The sequence below is a fragment of the Nicotiana attenuata genome, chromosome 7, assembly GCF_001879085.1.
Source record: "Nicotiana attenuata strain UT chromosome 7, NIATTr2, whole genome shotgun sequence".
Lineage (NCBI taxonomy): Eukaryota > Viridiplantae > Streptophyta > Magnoliopsida > Solanales > Solanaceae > Nicotiana > Nicotiana attenuata.
In genome coordinates this window covers 112936426-112961672 of record NC_031995.1, presented here as the reverse complement: position 1 = coordinate 112961672, position 25247 = coordinate 112936426, and the positions used below count along the sequence as shown (strand labels likewise).

At 37.9% G+C, this 25247-nt stretch overlaps 2 protein-coding genes and 1 long non-coding RNA gene across 3 annotated transcripts; 2 read left to right on the top strand and 1 right to left on the bottom strand.

Annotated features, from left to right (window-relative positions):
• Positions 1416–3184, top strand: LOC109230371. Its single transcript, XM_019395876.1, has 4 exons — positions 1416–1500; positions 1811–2181; positions 2413–2637; positions 3059–3184. Exons 1-4 carry the CDS (start codon positions 1416–1418, stop codon positions 3182–3184), a joined length of 807 nt encoding a protein of 268 aa, XP_019251421.1.
• On the bottom strand, positions 12496–23400 carry LOC109229730 (protein ROS1-like). The gene is made up of 20 exons (XM_019395273.1): positions 23273–23400; positions 22111–22820; positions 19905–21527; positions 19432–19824; positions 18697–18787; positions 17229–18585; positions 17025–17104; positions 16855–16939; positions 16676–16767; positions 16541–16609; positions 16217–16253; positions 16046–16128; positions 15138–15602; positions 14953–14989; positions 14797–14854; positions 14383–14522; positions 14230–14295; positions 14015–14129; positions 13892–13930; positions 12496–12950 (listed from the first exon to the last, which is right to left on the bottom strand). Exons 2-20 carry the CDS (start codon positions 22619–22621, stop codon positions 12832–12834), a joined length of 5460 nt encoding a protein of 1819 aa, XP_019250818.1. The 5' UTR covers positions 22622–22820; positions 23273–23400; the 3' UTR covers positions 12496–12831.
• Positions 18795–22111, top strand: LOC109229731. The gene is made up of 3 exons (XR_002068599.1): positions 18795–18987; positions 19084–19220; positions 22015–22111. It is a non-coding gene; the product is annotated as an uncharacterized LOC109229731 (long non-coding RNA).

The following is a 25247-nucleotide window of genomic DNA, read 5'->3' as shown; positions in this document are numbered from 1 at the left end:
TCTTAGTTTTCTTCATATTTTCTTAGTATTTTCAATTATCCAACACTTATGAAATTGTTAGATATTATCATGAGTGGCTAAAACCCATTGTTCCGGAGTTGTGATTTATCCATGAATATTGTTGTTTAACGTTGACTTAACCTTAATTATAATTCACCAATATATGATTGTTTCTTCAATTCTGTGATTAATTGCTTAATTGTCTGGCCAGCAGTTAGGTTCTATTTACTATATATGCTATGTTTGGGAAAACCATATTTAGATTAGATAAGAATTGAAGAGAGCATGATCTTAACTCTGGAGGGGGGAGGGGGGGAGGGGGGGAGGGGATTTGTGGTTAGGATAGAAATATACCTAGTCATTGTGCTTAATTAAATATCGTAATCTTAATACGTTCTTAATAGATTAATTTCATAGGAATATAGGCGTTAATCTATTTTGAATAGGCGAGTAGTACTTCGGGAGAAGGCTACGAGAGCAATTGTTCGATTAATTAGCAACCATGAGCGAATTGTATGAAAGGGAGAGTTAACTAGAACACAATAGGATTGGTGAATCGATCACAACCCTGGAATATTTGTCTCTACTGAATACACAATAATTATTTTGTTGCTTGATAATTTAGTTACTAGTTAGAATTATTGTTTAGTATAATCATACTTTTGAACTCGGATTGACTCGATAACAATCATGGTGAAATTAGTGGGTAGTTAATACAAGTCTCTGTGGGTTCGACACTCGACTTATATTTTTATTACTTGTCGATCACGTATACTTACGTGTACGCTTGGGAGCAACAAGGAACACCTATGAAGAAGATTTGGCATAAGCTAAAAAAGATGAAACAAGCACGAAGTTGTTGAATGAAACAGAATTTCCAAAGGTGAATATGCAAATAAAAACATAAGGCAGCAATTGGGCGAGGTGCAGGAACAAATGAGAGATTATACCCATGACACCGAGTTATATGCTAAAGAAAAAGATTTGAAGCAGTCACTTGAAAAATGGGTGTTAATTGAAGATAGTATACTCAGATAGAAATCCAAAATACAATGGTTAAAGCTATGAGATACTAACTTTGCTTATTTCTATGCTAATATTAAGAGTAGAATTGCGCAGAATCACATTAGCAGACTCATTTCTGAAAGTGGTGAAGTACTCAAAACAACAGAGGTAATTGAGAGAGAAATCAATGGGTTCATTCGAAGTTGTTAGGGACAAATGCTGAGAAGCTACCTGCAATACACCCACAAGTTATGGCAGGAGGCCCTATCCTTAACCGACCTCAACAGATTCATCTTACTACATCATTTATAGTGGAGGAAATTCAACAAGCTCTAAAAGATATAGATGATCTGAAGGCCCTTGGTTGTGATGGGTTCAATGCTGTCTTTTAAAAAAAATCTTGGTCAATCATGGGGAAGGAGGTTTTAGAGGCAATCTTCCAGTTCTTTAATAAAAAAAAGGAGTTCTACAAAGCTATTAACACTCATCCCCAAGGTACAAAATCCATCCTCTATTAAATAATTTAGACCAATATCGTGTTGCACAATGATCTACAAGCTAATATCTAAAGTGCTTACAAAAAGAATGCAAAGTGTAATGGACTTTTTAGTAGACACCAGTCAAGCAACTTTTGTACCTGGGAGGGTAATTACTGACAATATAATACTGAGCCATGAGTTGGTAAGTGGTTATGGAAGAAAAGGGATATCACCAAGGTGTATGCTAAAGGTAGACATGCTAAAAGTATATGACTCAGTGGAGTAGATATTCCTATAATAAGTGCTAATATCTCTGAATTTTCCAGCTATGTTTGTTGATTGGATCATGATTTGTGTGAAGGCAATTTCATATTCAATCACTATTAATGGGAAGTCAACCAAACCCTTTGAAGCCAGGAAAGGATTAAGGCACGAGGACCCTTTGTCCCCATATTTGTTTGTATTGGTAATGGGATATCTCAACATGCAGCTAAAGACATTAGCACAACAACTTAATTTTAAATTTCATCCGAAATGTGCTAAGTTAAAACTGATTCAGCTGGGATTTGCAGATGACTTTCTTTTGTTCTGTAGGGGAGATATAATTTATGTGAAAATGCTCTTTGACTGTCTTCAAAGCTTTTCAATAGCTTCTGGACTAATAGCAAATTTAAGCAAAAGCTCAGTATTTTTTCAGGTAGAACAACAGGAAATATTGGCTATTTTGGGATTCTCCAAAGGGAAACTTCCCATAAGATATTTGGGTGTCCCCTTGAGTTCAAAAAGGGTTTCAGTGATGCAATATCAACCCCTGTTGGATAAAATGTTAGGAAGGGTCAAATTATGGACTAATAGATTCCGCTCCTATACACACATAGCCTAATTGACTAAGTCTATCCTATTTTCCATTCAAGTATACTGGTCTCAGATTTTTGTGTTGCCTAAGAAGGTGATAAAACTTATTGAAGCTAACTGTAGAAGAATCTTGTGGACTGGAGGTGTCGAACTATCCAAAAAAACTTTATTGGCATGGGATAAAATCTGTATGCCTAGATCTGCTGATGGCCTAAATATACTTGACCTCTCTGTGTGGAATAAAGCTGCAATATGCAAATTATTGTGGAATCTTTGTCAGAAGAAAGACAAGCTATGGGTAAAATGGATTCCTGTGCACTACGGGACAAGTAGGAATTTGATTGAAGATGTTCCCAACAAGCTTAATGGGTGGTACAGAAGATATTAAAAGCCAAGAGATACTATATTAAGGCAAGTTATGGGGTGCAAGATATATACAACATGGAGTGAGCCTCTATAAAGGAACTTTACAACATGTTAAGAGGGGAATTTCCAAAGGTAACATGGAGAAAATTGGTGTGCAATAACCAAGTCCTACCCAAATGGATCTTCATCTTAAGGATGGAAGCACGCAGAAGATTACTCACAAGAGATAGATTAATGATATGGGGAGTGGTAGCAGAAAAAACCTACCTTCTATGCAACCGGGAGGATGAAAGTATAGAGCATGTATTCTTTAAATGCGAGATTTCTGCGCAAATATAAAAATACAATGGCAGGGTATTAGCAGAGACCCTATGTGCTGGGACGAGGAACTAATGTGGGTTGTTCAAAATGCAAGTGGAAAGAGCCCTGAAGCTGCAGTATATAGAATATTGTTATCTGCAGCAGTTTACTATATGTGAAATAAAATAAATCAAAGAGTATTCAACGACAAACAACAAGGAAAGGAAGTCATCATCAAAAAGATAGTTCAAGAGGTGCACCACAGAGGAGCAATGAAGCAGAGGATTGCAAAATGGCTGGAGTCGCTAATTTTTTTATCCATTATAGCTAGGATTGTCATTATGAGATTAGTTGAGGTGATTGCAGTGTAGAGTGGTAGCTAGAGTTGGGGCTTGCTATACTATCAGTTTTTTTTTTGTTGTCTGTACATAACTCTATTTGATAAATAAAAAATATTTTACTTGCCAAAAAAAAAATGCAACTTCAGATCTTTGTTTTTTGTAACCCGTCATTCATTTTTTCTATCTCAAGTAAGAACCTGTATGTTAGGCATCATAGATAGAGAGCCACAACAGCAAAGACAATAAATACATGCACTTTCAAGACACAAAGAAAAATTCAATTATATAAATTCAAGACTAGTGTCGCGAACATAAATATTGTTATCTTGCAACATCACCTAAAGCTCTGATTTCTTCAGGGTATGATTCCCCTGTTCAATCGCGAGAGCAAAACAAATAAAGAATACCAACCTATGAAGAGGATGCTAGATGTAATGACAATATAGTCGTTGTGTTGCCTTAGGTAGAAAAAAAAGATTTGTTCTAGCATGGAAGACATCGTACAAAGAAATATGAAAATATTTAAATAAATGGATATAAAGTTAGGTATATTATTTCATTTGATAATATATATTACATTTAAAAAGAAAGAAGGAATAACTGACAAAAGAAACAAAATAAGTACCTCGGTGAGAAATATTTCTATACATAAAAATAATAAGAGTTATTCGTTAAGCCGAAAAAATTATAGCTCTAGAATATCAATCTAGCTACTTCAGCTTGAGTTTCACCAACAAGGAATAAAGCGGGAAATAAGGCATGATACGTATATCCAATAGTTTAAAGAAACATATGTCCGGAGAAAATAACATGATCTAAACCTAGGATTTGTCGAAAAATTGTGCCACAATTAATAGCCATTATTGGTGAATATAGCAACTTGTTTCACAGTTTCCTGTCTTATTTTTTAATGAGGTGAGCTAATTATTGAAGTTTTTTCTTGTCCCCGTGAGGGCTACTATTGCCTTTTTTTATTCGCCCTTAATGATGAATTGTGGTGTATTATTAAGTGGAACATATACTAGAAGTATTAGAGAGGCAAAAAGGTTACCCCGAAAAAAATCTCCAATGCCATCTATTTTAGAAATATTTATATGCTAATAATTTTATACTTTTCGCTACAATGCTTCCACATATGAGCATATAGAAGAAAGCAAACGACATTGTATACGGGCGAAACTGAGTCCGTTGAACGTCCCGATCTCCTGGTGAGACAAACGAAGCAGGGATGTGATCATAAGGAATCAGAATCAGGGCGATGAGCCTCTCGTATCGGGGCTCGAGCAAAATACTTGCCCTCGGAGATATTGGGACCACGTCCTCCGAGTCCGGGTCGAGTCCCAAGACTTCGGAGAGCATTACCAAACAACCACCCACAACTAACAAAGGGTCGTGATATCCGTGCCCAACCGGATGTCACGACGTAAATTTCGCCCCGTATCAGCGATGGACTAGTGATTTCGAAAAATAGATTTTTACCTTTTTTAGAATTGCACTTAGGGTGAAACTCCCGTGTTATATAAAGGAAAAACTAACTATTCATTACACACATTGTAACACGTTTATCAAGCAATATACTTCTGTTCTTTCTGATTATTCACAGTTCTTACTCTTGTTCATAAAGTTCTTCATAAGTGCAAGCTCGGAACAGAAGGCAGGTCCCTATTAAGCCCTTGAACGAGCTCGGACTCACTCTTATGATTGGTTTGGTCATTTATTTCGTTTTTTATTTGCTTAATCTAATGACATTGATTACTTGTATTGAATTAACCCACGTATACTTAAAATCACGTATAAATTCAATTGTTATCTGTTTCTAGGGTAAACAGTTTGGCACCCACCGTGGGGCTAGGGATAGTAGTGGTAATTTGATATAAATTTCCATAATACAATCTGCTTTTACGCTTGTTCTTTGAGATTTTAATTTCAGGTCAATTTAAGAATGTCAAACTCTCAGTCTGCCCACTTGAACGTTGATGCTGAGTCTGGCCACCATGGCTAGAACAAAAATATAGTACCCAGCAACGAGGTTCCCCCTGTTGACCCCAACGGAGTAGGGGTGGGCATATATCAGGTAAAACGGATAACCCGAACCGTTAATTATTTATTAGGTTATCGGTATTGGATTATTGGGTTAACGGTTCGGTAATGGGTTAATTTTTTTATTGGGTTATCGGTTCGGGCTCGGTTTACAATTCTGTTATTGGGTAAAAACCGATAACCCAATAAGAATTAACTAATTTACTAGTTTACCCTTAAGTATATACATACTATACTAGGGTTTCATAATTGGTTTTTCCTATTCTTTCTCAATTCTCAGTAAGTCAGTTTCTCTTTATCAGTTTCTCAATTTTTCCGCCGCACCCCTACGGCCCAACCTCACCAGTTCTCCGCCTCACCACGACTCACGCCCTCACCAGTCACCAGTCATCCCGTCAAGACTCAGGCTGGCGTCACTCGTCAGTCGCATCACGCCCTCACCAGTCAGCCCGTCAAGACTTAGGCCGGCGTGTAAGTTTTTAGTTGCTTCATCTTCATCTTTTTCTTAGTTTGTTTGAAAGCAATCTGGCTCTGGATTTTTTTTGGGAGGAGTTGTGCTGTGTGTGTGCGCGCTGCTATTGTTTGAGATCTTGTTCTAATCGTTTGTCTAGTCTTTAAACATTTTTAGAGATTCTGTTTTATGAGAAATGAAATGGGCTTTGACAAGAAATGTATAAATTTGGTGTTGTTTCTTTATCCACTTATAATTTTAACAAGTGTTTCTCTTTTTGGAATATTAAGAATCCTAAGCAGTAAACTTCTGTTTAACTGTTCTTAAGGATACAAGACCACGTTTTATTAACAATACAATCATATACCATTCCACCTTTGTAATCCTATATTTATGCATCAGAAAGTTGTCAAAGACAACGGAAATCTGATCTATTTCTTGACTTTTGGCTCAAGATAACTGAGAACTCGATAGTTTTATATATTGCGAAATTGTTTTAGTTATTTTATCTTATCGGGTAAACCGATAACCGAACCGATAATGATCGATAACCGATTGAACGATAACCGATAACCAATATCTTATCGGTTTGGTTATCAGGTTATGATATTTGTAAACCGATAACCGATAGGCAAAACTGATAATATTCAAAACCGAACCGAACCGACCGATGCCCACCCCTATAACGGAGTCCCGGTCGCGAACCCAATCGATGCCAACTCACATGTGGCCATTGATGCGAACTTGCCTACTGACCCAAAGAACAACGTTTGCGGAGGAGCCTGATAGGTAGCCCAGGGCACGCACAACGGTGAAGGTGATGGAATCAATTTGCGGGTGATCTTCAAAATGTTACAAGCTCGTCAAGTGGAGATAGCCCAATTACAGAACCAAAGTCGCGCCCACAGCAGACTTGAGCCCGAACCATCCCAGGAAAATACCCAAAGAAGTGAATAAACCATAGAAAGGTCGGGTGAAGTTGAACCCAGGACCAACCCCAAAATAATTAAGTTGCTTGAAGAACTGACAAAGCGGGTAGAATCGGGGGAAAAGAAGATCCAAGCTAACGACAAAAAGGTGGAGACATATAACTCCAGGGTTGCTCAAATCCCATGAGCACCCCCGATATTGAAAGGACTAGATCCCAAGAAATTTGTCCAAAAGTCTTTCCCTCCGAGCGCGACACCGAAGCCAATCCCGAAGAAGTTCCGTATGCTAAAAATTCTGAAGTATACTGGAACAACGGATCCAAACGAGCACGTGGCCTCATATACGTATGCCATCAAGGGGAACGACTTAGAAGACGACGAAATCGAGTTTGTTCTATTGATTCATTTGCTATACTTGCATATGCCTTTGTAAAGGCGCACGCCGGGGCCATCAAGGTCGAGACCAGGAAGTCAGACCTTTTTAAAGTAAAGTAAAGAGATAACGAGATGCTCGGGGAATTTGTGTCGAGGTTTCAAATGGAACGAATGGATATGCCTCCGGTCGCGGACGATTGGGCCGTTTAGGCATTCACCCAAGGACTCAACCCCCAAAGATCCTTGGCTTCATAGTAGTTGAAACAGAATTTGATAGGATACTCGGCGGTAACTTAGGCCGATGTCCATAACAGGTACCAATCAAAAATTAGAGTCGAAGACGATCAGCTCGGCCCCCCTCCGTATCCGTGTATCCCATAAGAACTAGTGACATGTCTAAAAGAGTCGTTGATCATGAACCAAGACCGAACAAAGATCGGTATCAGCCGTATAGCGGAGATCGAAGGGGTAGCGGATCCAGATGTAACCCTGCGAGGAATGAAAAAAGAAGCGATCGAGGCCACAATAGTCGGGGACTCATGACTAAAAACGGTTTCGACAGGCCACTCGGGGTTAGGGAGGTACCAATATTATCGGAATACAACTTCAATGTCGATGCCATATCGTATCTGCCATCTGACGCATCAAAGATACCAAGTGGCCTCAGCTATTGCATTCCAATCCTGCCCAAAGGGACCCCAACCTGATGTGTAAGTATCATGGCACTCACGGCCATATGATCGAAGACTGCGGACAACTAAGAGAAGAAGTGGCCCGGTTATTCAATAACGGGCATCTCCAAGAATTTTTAAGTGATCGAGTCAAAAATTGCTTCAGGGACAGGGACTCCAACAAATAAATCGAGCAAGAGGAACCTCAGCACGTCATCAACATGATCATTGGTGGAGTCGACGTTCCCCAGGGGCCAATGCTAAAACGCACTAAGGTGTCCATTACAAGGGAAACGAACCCGATATTACATGCTGGAGGGGACCATCTCTTTCAATGATGAGGACGCTGAAGGCATCGTGCAATTGCATAATGATGCACTGGTAATATCTATACCCATTAATAAATCCCGAGTTAAACATGTGTTAATTGATCCAGGTAGCTCGGCCAATATCATTAGATCGAGGGTCGTAGAGCAATTGGGTCTACAAGACCAAATAGTACCTGCAGTCCTGGTTTTAAGCGGATTCAACATGACATGCAAGACCACTAAAAGGAAATAACCTGATGGCGAACATCCTCGAGACCATTCAGGAAACAAAGTTCTATGTGATTGAAGGGAATATAAGATACAATGCTCTATTCGGAAGGCCATGGATTCACAATATGAGGGCAATACCCTCGACACTACACCAGGCACTGAAGTTCCCCACACCGGGGGGAGGGGGGGGGGACCAAGACAGTTTACGGGGAGCAGCCGACCAAAGAAATGTTTGCGGTCGATGAGGTGATCCCGATTTTGGCTCTTTCGACGATAAAGAACCCGAAGCCGGTTACAAAGGAAGGAACCAAATAGCAATCACCGACACCGGTCCTGACCGAATCGGAGAACCAAGCCCGTTGAACGTCTCGATCTCCAGGCGAGGCAAACAGAGCAGGGACGTGACCATAAGGAATCGGAATCAGGGCGAGGAGCCTCTCGTATTAGGGCTCGAGCAACATATCAGCCCTCGGAGACATCGGGACCACGTCCTCCGGGTCCGGGTCGTGTCCCAAGACTTTGGAGAGCATTACCAAACAACCGCCCACGACTAATAAAGGGCCGTGATATTCGTACCCAACCAGATGTCACGGCGTACATTTCGGCCCGTATCAGCGATGGATTAGTAATTAGTAAAAAGAAAGATTTTTACGTTTTTTAGAATTGTACTTGGGTAAAACTCCTCTACTATATACAGGGGAAACTAACTATTCATTACACACACTGTAACACGCTTATCAAGACAATATACTTATGTTCTTCCTGATTATTCACATTTCTTGCTATTGTTCATAAAGTTCTTCATAATGCAAGCCCGGAACCGAAGGCAGATCCCCTATTAAGCCCTTGACCGAGCTCAGAATCCCTCTTATCATTGATTTGGTAATTTATTACGTCTTTTATTTCCTTAATCTAACGTCATTGATTACTTTATTGAATTAACCCACATATCCTTAAAACCGCGTATAAATTTAATTGTTTCCGTTTTTTAGGTTAAATAGACATACGATCTCGTTCTCCTATATTCATCTCATGGCATTTGATAGAAATTACCCTACAACATTATGAACGGTGTTGGTACATGAATAAAAAGAAAAACAAATATAAGCATCCAAAGAGAGAATGAGCAACCTAATACAAGAACTCACACAATATCCAACAATTTTCAAGCCGATGAATTCTAAAATATTATCCGAAAACGTCTCCATTGCACTCATAAATGAATAATATTTTTAAAGTCAACTTTGCATTCGGAATTTTTTGAGTGAATTAAAATATGCACGTGACCTTGATCCTATTAATTATTTCATTCCAATTCACTCAAAAAAATTGGATTTTAAAAGTTATTCCATTCCAATTTAATATGGAGGCCTTAGAGGCAATGGATAAGAGAACAATTAATAAGCACAAGTTAATTTAAAAATCCAATTGTTTATATTTGAAAGTGAAGCTATTAAAATTCTGATGCAACTTAATCAGATAATCTCTAACTCACTAATTTTCTCAAATAGTGACATCTTTAGAAAATAGCAAGACCTGATTAATAAGAAATATTTTAAATACGTTTATAAATAAATAAGTTTTGTCCAATGTTAATTTTTCATTTAACAATTAAAGATAAAACAAAAGATGCGTGTGCCCCGCATTCTGTAAAATATTCAAGTACAATTCACTCGGAAAAACTAATATTTAACGTATAAAATAATTACCAAGCACAAGTCAATTTCAAATCTAAAATGCCATTTGTATTAATTTAAACCGGAACAATCAAACTTCTGACATATCTTAATAAGATTTAAACATATCTCATTTACATAATCAATATAATTAATGTTCCTGCAATATAATACTTATTTAGTGTACGCTTAATAATTCCCGCATAATATATTTTCAAAATGACAACAAAGCTTTGATTGCCGATGATGGAGAAGTTACAATTGGGCAAAGCCGCGCCAGGCCGCGTCGGTGCAAGTGAGTTTAGATTTTTTATTCTTAATAAAGAATACGTTAAATAAAAGAACATATTTATAAGGTAAATTAGTCAAATTATAAATATTTTTATATTAATAAATAAACTAAAATAATTATTACAAAAAATCAAAATAAGAAAATTAAAGATAATATCATAAACCAGAAGTGATATTATTATGAAGAGAAATATGAAGAAGGTCTCTCAAATTATCCGAAAGAAAAAAAAAATTATTTGGAAAAAATTATTCGGGTCGCTAGGGAAAAAAATTATTCGGGTCGGGTTCGACCATGTTGAAACGGGTGCAATCTCCACTCATAAATAGGAAAGCGAGGGAACTCTAAAATCCGCGAGGCGGCAAAATTACCTAATTTATTGAAACACAGAACTCTGCATCTCCTTCTCTCTCTCTCTCTCTCTCTCTCTCTCTCTCTCACACACACACACACACACACACACCCCTCCACATATTACTCATAGAAGATCCATAAGTAACCGTTGCGCCATTGCTCACGAAATCTCTCTCTCATTCCCTGCAGCTTCTCTGAATCGCACTTTCAGCTTCTGGTTGTTCAGAAGTTTTCCGGAGTGTTGTTGTTGGTAATTGGTGTTGTTATTTTGAATCTACAGCATTGATTTTATCAGTATTTGAGATATCTGTTAATTACTTGAAAAAAATGAAAATTACTAGATGCATTTTGAAGTGATTGATGTGTGAGTTATAGTCAAATAGAAGTTGTAATTAACGTAGTCATATAAACATCAATGCCGAGTTGTAGTGGAATCCGCAATCAGTAGCCGATTTGTACGTGCACTAAACATGTTTGTAGGTATGTCCACTCATAAACAGGAAAGGGAGGGAACTCCAAAACAGGAGAGGCAGCAAAATTACCAATTTTATTGAAACACACAGCCTTCGCCTTTCTCCCTCCCACAGTTTCACTCACACACACGCGCGCGCACACATAGTACTATAGAAAGCACGTTGCAATCACGAAATCTCGCTTTCATTCCCTGCAGCTTCTCTGAATCGCACTTTCAGCTTCTGGTTGTTCAGAAGTTTTCCGGAGTGTTGTTGTTGGTAATTGATGTTTCTATTTTGAATCTACAGCATTGATTTTATCAGTATTTGAGATATCTGTTAATTACTTGAAAACATGAAAATTACTAGATGCATTTTGAAGTGATTGATGTGTGAATTATTGTCAAATTGAAGTTGTAATTAACATAGTCATATAAACATCAATGCCGAGTTGTAGTGGAATCCGCAATCAGTAGCCGATTTTTACGTGCACTAAACATGTTTGTTGGTATGTCCCTTATGATTTTATTAGAACAAATTCATGATTGCTTTATACCTTGATATTCCTAAACTACCAGGTTTGTAAACTTGCGAATTAAACTGTTAAGTAATTGTATGCCAAAAGCTACACATGTTATTGGCAGATCCATTAGATGTCGAACTCAACGCATTTGGCTCGAATATGAAATTAAATGGAGTGTATATTTCAGAGTCCACTCTCTTGACTCAAATTTCATTATTCTAAATTTTGAATTTGCTGCTGCACATGTTCATGCTTATCTCATAGCTAATGCTTATGTGCAGGTTGAAAGTTTCTCTGCATTCTCTTCTAATGACATCTTGGAAATTTCCAAATTGCATAAATCTTATTGTATACGATTTTCCCAGCTTCAAAAAAGGTATGAGATGCGTCTCCGTTCAATTGTGATTTTCGAAACTGTATGGGTGGCTAGTAGTGTAGTACAGTAGTTGCAAACAACAACTGTATTTCTGTGCTGTTTTAGACAACTTATGAAATATGAATAGGGTATTAATTTAAGCTAATCTTTACCAGGGTGCTGGTATATATATATATATATATATATATATATATATGTATGCTCTTTGCAAGTCCTGGTTTATATATTTACCCTTTAGTCTTAATTATGTTTAGTCGAAGACAGTGTACATTATAACGTTGTTCCCTTGTTCAAGCTTTTACTACTTGATAAGATTTTGGTGCAGCTCCCGTCTATGAAAAAAGGGGTTTTGCTTAGCTTGTGGGAAGCTTTCCCTTTTACGAATTACCATCAGAATTAGTTTGCAAATTCGACTCATGCTGGTGTTGCGGTGCCAAACCAGTTATTTTGCAATTTAGGAGCTAACTGTATTGATTGACATGGAAGAGAATCAATTTTTATTACTCTTTTCTATCCTCTGAGGAGAAAATGAGACGTATAAAATCAACTGACTTTGAATTTCAGTTGGCTAAAGATACACTAGCCTGTTGAAGAATTCGATGATCGTCACTAATAGAAATGACCACCCTAAGTATCAGCTACAAGTAATCAATTATCATCTCATTTACTCATGCTACAATTTACTTACAAGTTAGACAATACCTATCTTTTCCTTCCTAAGGTTTAAAACATCATGGTAATGATTACTGAATGTTGCCTGCTTGTTCAGCCTCAGGTGGCTGCCTTGCTGATTCAGTAGGACACTGCTCCCTAGTTTTCATCTGGCTTTCCTTTAGTCTTACTCAATCTGCTGGCTGGAAAATGCAACCGTGCCATCAGTGGTCTTGGTGCCCGTGTCTTCTTGTCAAAACCCCTCACACAAACAAACCCTGCGAAATAAAGTACTTGATCAGAAAGCAAATAAAATGTGTTGCAGCAAGGAATAACACTTCTTCCTCTTAGTGACCTGAATGATTACTATTCCTCAAAAGTTTGTTTTTATGATTTGTCCTGAAGGAAAGCATGAAACTTGCCAACATGCTTTTTGATGCTGAGCAAGTTGTAATACATTCTTTTGGATGCCAAAGGTAACTAATTGTGCCGTTTCTTATATGGGAGTCATCATTCCGAAGAAGGATTGAATGATGATTATGGACTTAATAAAAAAGAAAAAGTTGATTGATGGAAACCTAACTGGTACACATTATGTGTAGTTTTTGAGAGCATGGTTCAAAGTTCACTTTTCAGACTTTCATATGCACATCTATGTCTGTGTTTACTCTTATTACTGTATGTCACTCTTTTTTTCAAGTGTATACATGTGTTCTGGCCCTGCTCCATAGTCAAAAATAGAGGAGACAGGGCTGATTGGCTGAAGGGAATACAGATTTTTCTATTCGAAAGATGGACTAGAACCAAGATATCATGTTCATAGATTATCTTAAAAAAGATAAGCTGTCTGTATTAATCGGTCATAAACAGATTGGATGAAGAAGCAAATATTATCAACATAATAAGACTCTGGTTTCAACTTTCTCTCGAACCATCATGTCAGATATCCTCGATGACTCACTCCATACCAAATGGTAAACCTTGGGAGGCTCTTCAGTTATTTCTATATACGCTGTATAAACTTGTTCTCCCAGATTATTTTTTTCCTAGTTTCAAGCTTTGTTCTGATGCTGAATGCTTATGCCCATTTAACTTGATATTTTGAACTTGAATGTGGTATTAACATGCACACTTTTGCGTTGATGTATTTAGTAGAAATGGATAAGAAGTTAAGTCAAGCATTTGGACCTCTGTGGATTTAAGGTTTTCGACTACATACCTCTCCAAAAGCAATGTTGGATACTTTCTGTGGTTTGGCCTGATTAACAAAGAACATATTAATGTTATTTTACTCCCAAAGCATTTTAAAAAATAAATGATCACCCTTTAGTTGTTCTTTTACCTTTAAATATTGTTGGTATAGAGGTTCCAAAGTAAACTGTTCGTCGTGGCAGATTCCACAGCCAATCTCGTGGGACGTCAATTGGGTTGAGGCTGGAGTCATGGTCCGCAAACACCTGAGAAATAAGAAAAATGCCACTGTGAAAACCTTATTAAATGGTAAAATGCTTATCTTTGACATGTTTGAGTGATGAGCTTAAAGTCGGCTGTATTCACCTCATTAACTTGAAAGTATGTACCATTGAGCGGAAAGCTTCCTCTCATTGCCGTTCGACATGGTATCTATTAGAAAAGTATATATAGAGATGATTAAAATTCTCAGACCGCTTTCCCATGACAAGCATTATAGTTAGTTTGCTCTTTCTTTACCAGAATAGTCCCTCTCACTGTTTGAGAATGTGCTTCACGTAGGCTGTTGCATGCAAAACATGTTTCATCATCACATAGCCTACCAGCTTCTTGGGAGTTGCACTTTATTGCAGGTGGATGAATAGAATCCGCTGTTTCTCCTGAGATGGAATCAGTACATGACGGAGAATAAGTTATTTATGAAAGCCTGAGGAAAAGTTAACCTATTTCGCCATATTACCCTCTACCACTGTAATACAAGCTACTAATGAGATTGGAACCTGGGACTTGCATAGTTAGCTATGTGCAATTGTTCCTTACAAACATGAGTTATCTAATTCATCAGTTTTAGGGTTAAAATAGTCGGAAGCGGATGCTTTGCCTTTAGTTTTTTTAAAACATCTTCTCCTATGAATTACATTACATTAATCTTACCAGGTGTCCATATTGCCAGAAGATAGGAGCATGGATCATCTGGTTCTCTTTTGTCGAACTGCAACATGAAAAGATGCAATTATCGGGAGGATTAATTTCAATATCAGCTTACGTGCTGCTTATATATGAATATTAAACTGATGTAGTATCACTGACCCCTTCTAGGAGAGGATGAGAATCCGAAAGTTCATATCTGTGGATGGAGAACAATTGATAGTAAGTGCAAACAAATTTAGAAGAACTGTATGAAATAATAGGCTACCCTCCCATATTGGGTTATCTATCAGAAGTTATTGCACATCCTTTATTTTATGATGTAGATATCAGGAGCATCCACTTACACTTGATGTTCAGTTCTGAGCCGGCTTATATGCTTAAGTTTAGGCACGGGAATCGATGCAGCTTCTGGAGTTAAAGCGACCAAGGCTTTTGACATTTCTACCTGTTGAAGCTCCATATTGTTTTCCATAAATTTCTTCACATTTTGAGTGAACTCTGTCATATTCAATGTAATTGTAGGAATTTCATTAGGATCTTCAAAGTAAGCATCTTCAATGTCAACTTCGGGAGCTTTTTGCTCTGGCTCAGGCGAGGCAGGCTCTTCTACAATGGGCTCTGGTGTTGCTGGCACTTCAATAATAGGTGCGGTGTTGATCAATTTGGAATGCTCTAATGGTGTTTGATCAGCCTGAGGTAAGGGCAGCGGCAGCTGGCTGAAGTTCTGGAATGGATTCTGGCCAGCTGCTTTGTTTTCTGTTGCACTCACAATGCTTTTCTCTTCTGGTGCTGGAAGGGCAAGCCTTGCGCTGAATGAGGAATGTGTCAAATACCATATGTGAAACACAATGCGTTCAATCTTTAGACTAGTAAATTGCTAATCTAGTTGTAAGGCATTATGAATGTGCTGACCATAAGGGTATTGGATTGAGTTTGGCAGTTGAGATGTAGCAGTTCTATCTTATACCAGAAGAAATCAGTGAATATTAAAGTTTCTATTGAAGTTGCTTCATCACTGAGTGACTGACCAATTTGTCAAATGGTTCATTTTTGAGTTTAAGTGCTGGTGGATTAGCTTAAATGCAAATTTGTGTTGCCTAAGTAGATTCGTCAAATCTTGTTTGAGTGGCCACAATTCTGGAACTATGATTCTTTGGTTTAGGTGTAGAAAAGCTTGAGAAGAACTAATAAAGATGGACATACATGAGATAAATAAATTCTTGCCAGAAAGTATATAGACTAATTGGCAAACCTTGCAAAAGCACTTGCGAAGTGTCTACATTCTCCTCTCAATGGACATGCATTGCAGTTGGGTTTGCTTTTTGTACAGAAGACCTAACAAAGTAGCAAATGAACTTGATTTAAACTGTGATTGCACATATACACCAGTTTTAGGGGAGAGTAACTAATGGTATTGGCTTACCTTTCCAAAAGTGATCATATGGTAATGCAACTCATATCTGTAATCAAGTAGGGTTTGAATCAGTAAATGCATCACTTGATTAGAAGAAAGTAATTTTCTATTTTAAGTATTATGCATGTATACAATTTATTATTCCCTTTGCACAAATCAACTACCTGAATCTACTAGTCTGTCACACAAATCTCTGCACTTTCTTACAATCAAAATCTTTTCTTCCACTATAAAGTATACTGTTATAATTGGATCACTTACATTTAATAACAAATTGGTGCTTGTTGCCCAGGCCCGGGAAAACTTGGTTTTCGAGAAAAGAATGTTACTTACAATGTTCTCTGATCGAGCTTGCAGAGACGTGGCCAGAGGTACTTTTGAATTGACTCCAGCACTGGGTACCTGTAGAAACAGCAGAGTTAGACTATGTAGGCAATTTTAGAAAATTTACGCAGACAAGATACTCACAGTTCCAGAAGATGCAACTGTAGCGACTCTGGCAATGGCTGCAGGGGCACCCATCCCAGTCTAACGGCTATACGTCCAACGTTTGTGTCGACCTTGTTAAAGACACGAAGGCATTAGTGGGAACACATGGCTATTTTTCATATTAATTACCTCTTCAAACATTGGTTCAGAAATCTTACAGGGAAAGCAAGGTGGTGAAGTGTTAAAAGTCGCACACACTCTACGCTCTTCAGGCCCAAGCCCCTGATGCTTAATAGATACTCTCTGAGACCATGCATGTGTATTTGTTTAGTCGGTAAATAATAGTTTGATAAACATTGAGAAATTATTTGCTCAATTGCAAGCTTACTTTGCTTTGTCTGGTGGAACGTCTCTCAGCCATTCAAGATCAATACTTCCATGTTCTCTAAAAATCCGATTAAGGAAATCCTGCCATTGTTCATTTCTTTTCATTGAGCAATTTCTTAGGGTTTCGGGAATTACTGTACTAGATGAATGAAGGTGTTCAGAGATCCATTAATTAGGTTATTCATTGCAATTTTCATGTGCGTACCTTGATTCTCTCTGCTAGCATATTGTTCATTCCCCGTTCTCTGATGGTATGGGCTATCTCATTGACATCTGCACACCTCACTGCTTCCCAGTCCAGTGAATCCAATGTGTTTGCTGTTCTTTCTCTTTTCTTACCATTATTCTGAGCCTGTAACCTTAAACTGTCCCAGTCAACATTCTGTTTCTCTTTTCCATGGCGTTCCTTTTTTGCTTTAGGATTGTCATTTGCTCTGCCTAATGTGCTATCAGCATGACGTTTTTCATTGTTTGAGTTCGACTTCAAAGCTATGTGCTCAGACTTGCATGAATCGACAACTACACTGACCTCCTCTCTGACATCTACAATGGCTTCTGAAAATGTTGGTGCTTCTGCTACTCGCTGCATATTGTAGTTGCTCTCTTCAATTTGAATTTGCAGCTCAAAGTTGGCTACTGAATCATCAATGGTTGCTATATCCACCTTGTTTTCATGGTGATTGCGTGAGATTTTAGCCTCACTCCTCATCTCTTCATACAGTGCTTGATTTGTAGATTCTGCTGATAATTTACTTTGTCCAGGTGCACTGAGTTTTCTTGAGAGATCTGGAAATTTTGCAGCTTCTTCCAAGTCGTCTTTGCACTCGGTTTCTTGTTCTCCTACATTAGGCATCAGACATGAGTCCAAATAGCTACGAGGGCAGACATTTTCTAGTGAGCCTTTATGATTCTCCTCATCCTTCTGGAAGTGTGAACAACATGCCACATGTAGTTGGCCATGTACATCTGTTTCTGGTAAGATGTTTTCACTTTTCTGATCCTGGACTCCATGTGATTTCGAAGTTCCTGCCATCTGTAGTAACTTCAAAAACGATGTGGAGCCAGAAAAGTTGCTTGATTCAGTTCCTTCCGAAGTTTTGACAACCGGAAAGTTCACAGAATTTTGAGAAGAAAGTACAGAATTCTGAGAAGAGAGCAAATCGTCTGGTCCTATTTGATCCTCTGGAAAACTTGTTGCTGCATTAGCTGTAGCTGATCCATACATTGCTGATTCATGATGCACACATGAACTTTCTCTAGAAGAACCAGGTTGCTGCGATGTGGAATTTTCAGTTGGACTAGTGCAGTTACTGCTATTTTCACTTGATTCAATGCTGTTAACTACTGTTTTTTCATCGTTTGACTCTGCACCGGAGATTCTCAAGAAATCCTGACCAAGAGTTGGTTGACTTGATTGATCATCATGCCATCCAATTGTATCATCAGGCTCCAGGCCACTCACTTCAGGTTCTTCAATTATGATCCCTGTTCTCTTTCCATGCTTTTCAGTACCAGCTTTTGACTTAAGAGGGAACTGAGCAGCAAGCGACATGAATGCCGAGCTAAAAAGCAGATAAAATGCTTTATTGGAACTCAATGTTTTAAAATGTCTTATGGATGTACCAGAAAAGGGAGAAATTAAAAAAGAAACTGTGGTGTGAAGTTCAGCTTACCTAGAAAGGTGGTCCGAGACATTCTGCGTCAGGAAAACTCCAACTACAGAGTCTACAACAGATCCCTTCCAAGGAGAGAATCGCCTGTCTCCTGGCTCACCGAAAAATAGGAAATGGTCAATGATACAAACAATGACAATGTTACACGCACATCTTGCTTGTTACTGGTATGGCCCTTTGTGAAATAAAGTTTTCTAGAGAACAAAGGAAAAACAACAAAGTAACATATCTCGTTTAAGGTTGATGGATTGGTGTGCAATCCTAGTGTTAAGCTGATCATGACTTCTATTGGTATGACAAAGGGGTTTTTCATCAAAATTAGATCTATTATCTTAATAGTTTGCTGATATTATATGATTAATGTGTAACGATCTAATACTTTTGCAGATGAAGATATAGGGACAGGCTTGCTTCTTCCATCATAATCCCCTTTCTCTTTACGGGACTGTGCATGTGTATAGATATGCGTCAGGCTGGATTTTAGGTTTCTTTCTTGACCTTGCAGGTGCATCTATGTTTGTCAGGTTGGAATCTTTGGATTAACTTATTGCTAGTGCATCTTCATAATACAAGTTGGTTTCTAGTGATAGTTGTGTTACTTCCTATCCATCTGCCCATCCTATTTAGACTAGCAATTTTTTTTCTTGTTGACTACTTTTCTAGTCAAAGGAATCTAGCTGGGGGGTATGTTTATTTGATAGCCACTATAAAGATGTGAAAGCTATTTACACTTACCTTGAACAAGACGCATCCGTGCGACGAATGAGTCTACTCGTCCATGAAACACTCCACGTTCTTCTTCCCACCATTTTGCCTTATCTTCATCTGTACCATCAATGCCTTCACTATTTATATCTTGCAGCAGAAGCTTCCATACCCTAGTGGTCTCATCATCAAGGTCAACCTTGGGCCGCGGTTTTCGTCTTCTAACGAATGATCCTGCAAAAGGGACAATACTTCCATCTCTTCGATAAATAACAAGGGCATTTTCTGCTTGAAACTTATTCTGGTAGGTGATTTCCCCATATTGATATTGGTCTTGGATGCTTTCTCTATTTAAATCAAGATGCTGTAAGCGTTCGGCAATTTCTTCAACTGGGGATCTCCATGTTATAGCTGGTGGGAAACCTGCATTCAATTTCGAGCAATTAAAGTCCAGATCTTATTTGATAAGGTTATCCAAAAGTTAAGAATATAGCTCCAACTACCCCTTGCATTTGTTGTGAATTGTTGTTGAGCATACATATAGGATGCTGTGGAACTGACTAGGATGCTTCTCTTTGACCGCTTTTTTGTTTTCATTATTGCACGGGTGTCAGCAACTAGGGCTTCCATGCATGTATTAGGCTGATCTGAATATCTTTCTCCAAATTCAGATATCGATGCTTCTTTGGCAGGAGGAGTAGGAAAGTGTTTACAAATTTCAAGCAGTGATGCTAAGTCACGTACTTTACTTATGCCTTTTGATCTTTTTCTTCTTAACCCCTCTGCTTCTATAAATGCTGGTACAAGTTCGGGATTCTGCATTCTATTATTAGCTTTGTCATTTGCAGACGTACTGGCTTGGGAAAGACCAATGTTGCACTGAGACAAAGACAGATAGTTAGTTTCACATGTAAAAGGCTTAGCACAAGATGTTGCTGTGGGATGGCCCTTTTCTGTTCTCTTTTTCTTGTAAATTGTAGGAAAATGCATCCCTTGTGTACTGTGAGCATAAGGTTCATTTGCTGGGAGGATTGCTTGATATGCCTGCATGGAGTTGAAGTAGGCTCCCTTGACATTTGTGCTGTAAAGTTCTGCTTCATTACTTCTAAAAGAATGTCGTCTTTTCAAGGCTCTTTCTGGTGTCTCCTGGATCAAGCATGCGCTGCTGCTGCAGTTGGAACCATTCGGACTCTTTGGTGTCATTTCTAAAATGCTTGCCTGTTTATCATGAGTTTCATCTGAGAAAATGATTTTACACTTTCCTCTGGAACATGCGATGTCATAAACTGTGCCCAATTCTGTCTTTTCTGTTGTGACTTCAATATCCCTTCCAAGATGTACACTAGAACGGGATTGATTCTCATGCAAGTCCTCCACAGTTGAGGAGGGCCAGTGTGAAGAGCTTTCATCACTTAATCTGCTTTCTGAGTCAAAATTCAATGATCTCCTGCAGGATCTTCTTGGACGAGAAATATTTGGTGGATCAATTGTTTCATCTTCAGCAGGATTTGGTGCGGGCTTGTTAACTTTATTTCTTCTGACATACCTCCTCTTTGCTCTTTGGATTTCTCTGGAACTAGGAAGTTGGCTCTGGGGACTAGTCATACAGTCTACCTTGTCTGAGGGTGTGCCTGGAAGTTCCTCAACCTTGTTCCTTCGGACATATTTCCTCTTTTCTCCTGTTGTTTCCTTTGAACTATGCTGCTGGTTTTTTTTTGGTTTAGGAGTCCTTTTAGGCTGGCCTTCAATTACCACTTTAGGCCGGTGCTTCTTCCTTCTTTGTTTCTGCTGTGGTGTATTATTCTGTTCAGCATCCTGTTCGTCCGCCTTGTCAGGCTTGTGACTCCCCTGCAATTCTGATATGTTCAACACCAGCCCTGACTGCTCTTTCTTCTGTTGAGGATCATTTGCTTGTGCTCTCTTTAATGTATCTTCACATGACCGCATGTGGCTTAGTAGTGGTGTCTCGTTAATATCTAGATTTAACTCATCAGATGCTCGCCCCCCTTTGTTCTTGATCTGGTCTGGTGTTATTGGTTCAAACTGGATAGCATTGTTGCTTCTCAAGACTTCATCTGCTGGTGAATTCAGGTTATAAGGGAATCTCGAGCAAATAGAGCTTTCATCTGCATGATAGGCACCTCTTTCATATTAGTTTATTGAGGAAATCTCAGAATTGAAACAACAGCTTTTAAAGATTCTTGTTGAGTATGCTAAGCCATGAAAATATCTTTTGATGTTTGGCTGAATTAGTGTTCAACACAGTAGAACATAACACAACAATGTCGAAGCGGGTACCACATGTCTCAAATACTTAACTGTTAAGAATTTCAGGACAAATGAGAAAGACATCCCTTATTGAGTAGCACACAATCAGAGAAAACACGTCACTGTTTGTTTCATCTCTGATTTTAGTGAAGGTTCCTGATTCTGTAGTCTGTTTTGGAACATTATCAGGCATTCACTAGGATGTATAACTAAATGCTAGATAGCTTGTCCATGAGCAACCAAATTGCTCATAAAAAAATTGTAAGTTATAGATGTCAGCTTGATTTACCTAAAACTAAAACTGATCAATGATCTTATTCTATTTCATTCTCTATTCTTTTGCAGGTCTTAGTTATCCATGAAGATGCTGCCACTGTGTCACATTCAAGACACTTATGAATATGTCATAACAACAAATCAATGAATACTTCAATTCTTTACCTGCATCCTGCGAACTGACAAGGGGATTGAAAGAACCGCTCATGGTAAAATCAGTTTCTGCATTTTCAGCGGCGGCTGTGGATCCAGCAGCATGTGCTAGTGCCAAGAGATGTCCGAAGGACACATTGCTCCATTTGTCTACATCATCAGTAGAGAAGTTATTATACATATTGTTATCTCCATATATTTTGGATTTTGTGCCTGGTGTTGCTTCCCAAGTGTCAAAATACTCCGTTGCTGTTGCTGAATTTGTTGAACCACGACATGCAGCCACGTGTCGACCTGCAGGTTCTTGCAAGAAACTCCTCAATTCTGGCTGGTTCACTTGGCTTAGACCTTGCCCTTGTGAAATTCTTTTCAACTCCAACCCATTTTCTTGAGCTAGCTGATTTTGTTGCCTATTCCCCCAGATTGGTGGCAAACTTGGTTTTGCTGGAGTTGTTGGAAACCATGAATTGGCAATCTGAAAATCTTCTGTTTGTGGAATTGAGCTTCTTTGCCTTCCCTCCATGCCGCAGCGACAGAGTTGGTAGAAATCCAAATTTTCTGCCTTTATTTTATTTTATTGGATAAAATGGTAGACAGTTTTCTTGCAGGGATAACCTCAAAGTAGTGTCATAGAAAAGAAAAAAAAGAGGATAAAAAAGGCAGGACTTTTACAAGGTGTAATAATAACTGCTTCAGTCGGGGAACTGTTTTATGAAATCATCCTGCAAAACAAAACCGTATAAGTCACAGAAATTAAAAATGAATTTGTAGGAAGAGAAACAGAATATCTGAAACTTTCCAAAAACATAATTTTTAAGACACCCTTAATTGAACCGAATAAATATTTTCAGTCAGATCTCAAAAAGACGAGCCTATATATCTACTTATCCTGCCATGATGGAGACAGTGAATGGAGATAAAAACAGAATGTAAATTCTGTAACTCACCAGAAATTTCATTTTCATTAATTTAAGATATAAATGAAAAGATTAGGTGTAATCAGTGAAAGATTGTAGCAATCTGACTGAAAAAACAAAATTTGCATAAAATCTTTGATCATTTTACCAAGAAATGCTGCTTATTTCTGCAACTTATCTAAAAATTAGAGAAAATTCACATTTAATTGGATAAGAAGAGTGGTTAAAATTTGGGAACTCAGTAAATTTTTACTGACCTGAGGAAATGGAATACCGCCGGAGATCTCACAGAGGCAGTGGACGGCAAAGAGGAACTGAAACTGAGTATTCCATAAAGGGGAGAGAGAAAGCAGGAAAGAAGCCAAAACAGAAATAACAGTGCTTTTATTCCGAGACTGAGATAAAGCTCTTTGAAAAACTGGTAACTTCTTTTCCCGGTAAACTATTAAAAAATCCATTATTCTATTCTCTGTATTATTTATATATAAACCAATATATATTGTGTGAAGAATTTTTTACTCACACGTGATATTTACATCAAATTATAGATACTATTTTACATAATTGAAATGTGTAAGACATGTAATTTGACTCGGTGATAAAAATGTACGTGAAAAGGTACGTAAATTGACATGAAAGAGGCATGCAATTCCACGCGTTCGTGTCGTGGAACTAATCATTGATGTTTGCATTAGCGTAGGTTGCTTGCATTACACTCTTTTAGAATGTGATTTTTTCCAGACTGTACGTAAATACAAAATACTTTATGTATTGGGGTACCTTTTTTCGATAAAAATATACATAAAAAGCACATAATTATATATTTCTTGTTTAAACAATAGGTGTAATTAACGCATGCAACATACGTACTTTTATTTAGGTAGAAACATTAGCCGGGGTATAAGTAATTCTGCAGTCAAACAGCTAACACGGCGTGTGAAGCGGCTAAAGAAGACTCGATTCACATAGGAACCTTTGACGCCGTTAGGGTTTCTGGTAAGTTAGAGAATTTTTGGTCCTTATAGTATTAAAAAACTTTCCTAGTTTGCATGAGTTCTCGTCGTTATAGCACCATTATGACGCCGTTAGTGGTCCCCTTTCAATAGTACAATGTAAACTTTTCTAATTAAATCGAGGTTAGGTTGGTAATTTCTATGCTGCATTCGGTGCTTGAGGTTTTATGGATATGATCAGAATGTAGTGGGGTTGTTGTGGAAGGGCAACCGATTCCTTTGGTCTTTATGATGTACAAGATTCGATGATAGTTTTGGCGGGTAATTTCGTGGGTCCTCCATTCAAAAATTAGTTGATTTAGTTCGTTAGTACGATTACTATTGTTGTTGTCGTTATTGCGCGTTGACGATTGCATCTATCTTTTTGTCAACTCTTTATTTTATTTTAAATAAATATTATATTGTTTAGACGATCGTGATAATAATATTTTATTTTTCTTCTGAAAATCTTTACTATTTTGTTTTATCTTTTATTTTGATGTTTAATTAAACACAAAATTTAAGTTATTAATTTAACACACATTATATATATTAGAGAGGAAAAAAAGTTAGGATAGTGCCTTAGAACATTTTTGGAGAGCATTTGGTTACTTTTTGTAAAAACTGTATCTTTAAGCTTATTATTTCTTGAGAATTTTTGCTTTTTCAGAAAATAACTCTATCTTAAAAATAATTTTATTTTGGTTTTGAAAATTTGAAAAAGAAACTCTTCTAATCCTAGGCGAAGCAGACTATAAAATCCTTTATGTCTCGATGCGTTACAGAGATATTTGTTTTTCTTTTTCTTTCTTTCAAATTTTTGTAACGACCCAATCGGTCGTTTTGAGCTCTAGCGTGTCGTTTGGCGGTTTGAGGCCTTGAGTAGCTTCACTTCATGTATTATGATTTATACGTGTGGTCAAAATTGAATTTCGGGAAGTTTGGAGTTGATTATGGTGAAAAATTCTCAATTTGTATGATGATTTTGGATTTGGGTGTATGTTCGGGTTGAGTATCGGGTCGTCTGGAAGCATTTCGACACTTATTATTGAAAAGTTGGCATTTTAAAAGTTGTAGAAATTTCTAAGTTTGACTTGAAGCGGTCTTTGATGTTATCGATGTTCGTTTGGGATTTCGAGCCTTGGAATAGGTTCGTGTTGTGATTTATGACCTGTACGTAAAGTTTGGCGTCATTTTGGGATGTTTAAGTATAATGCGGACGCATTTGGCAAAGTTGGAA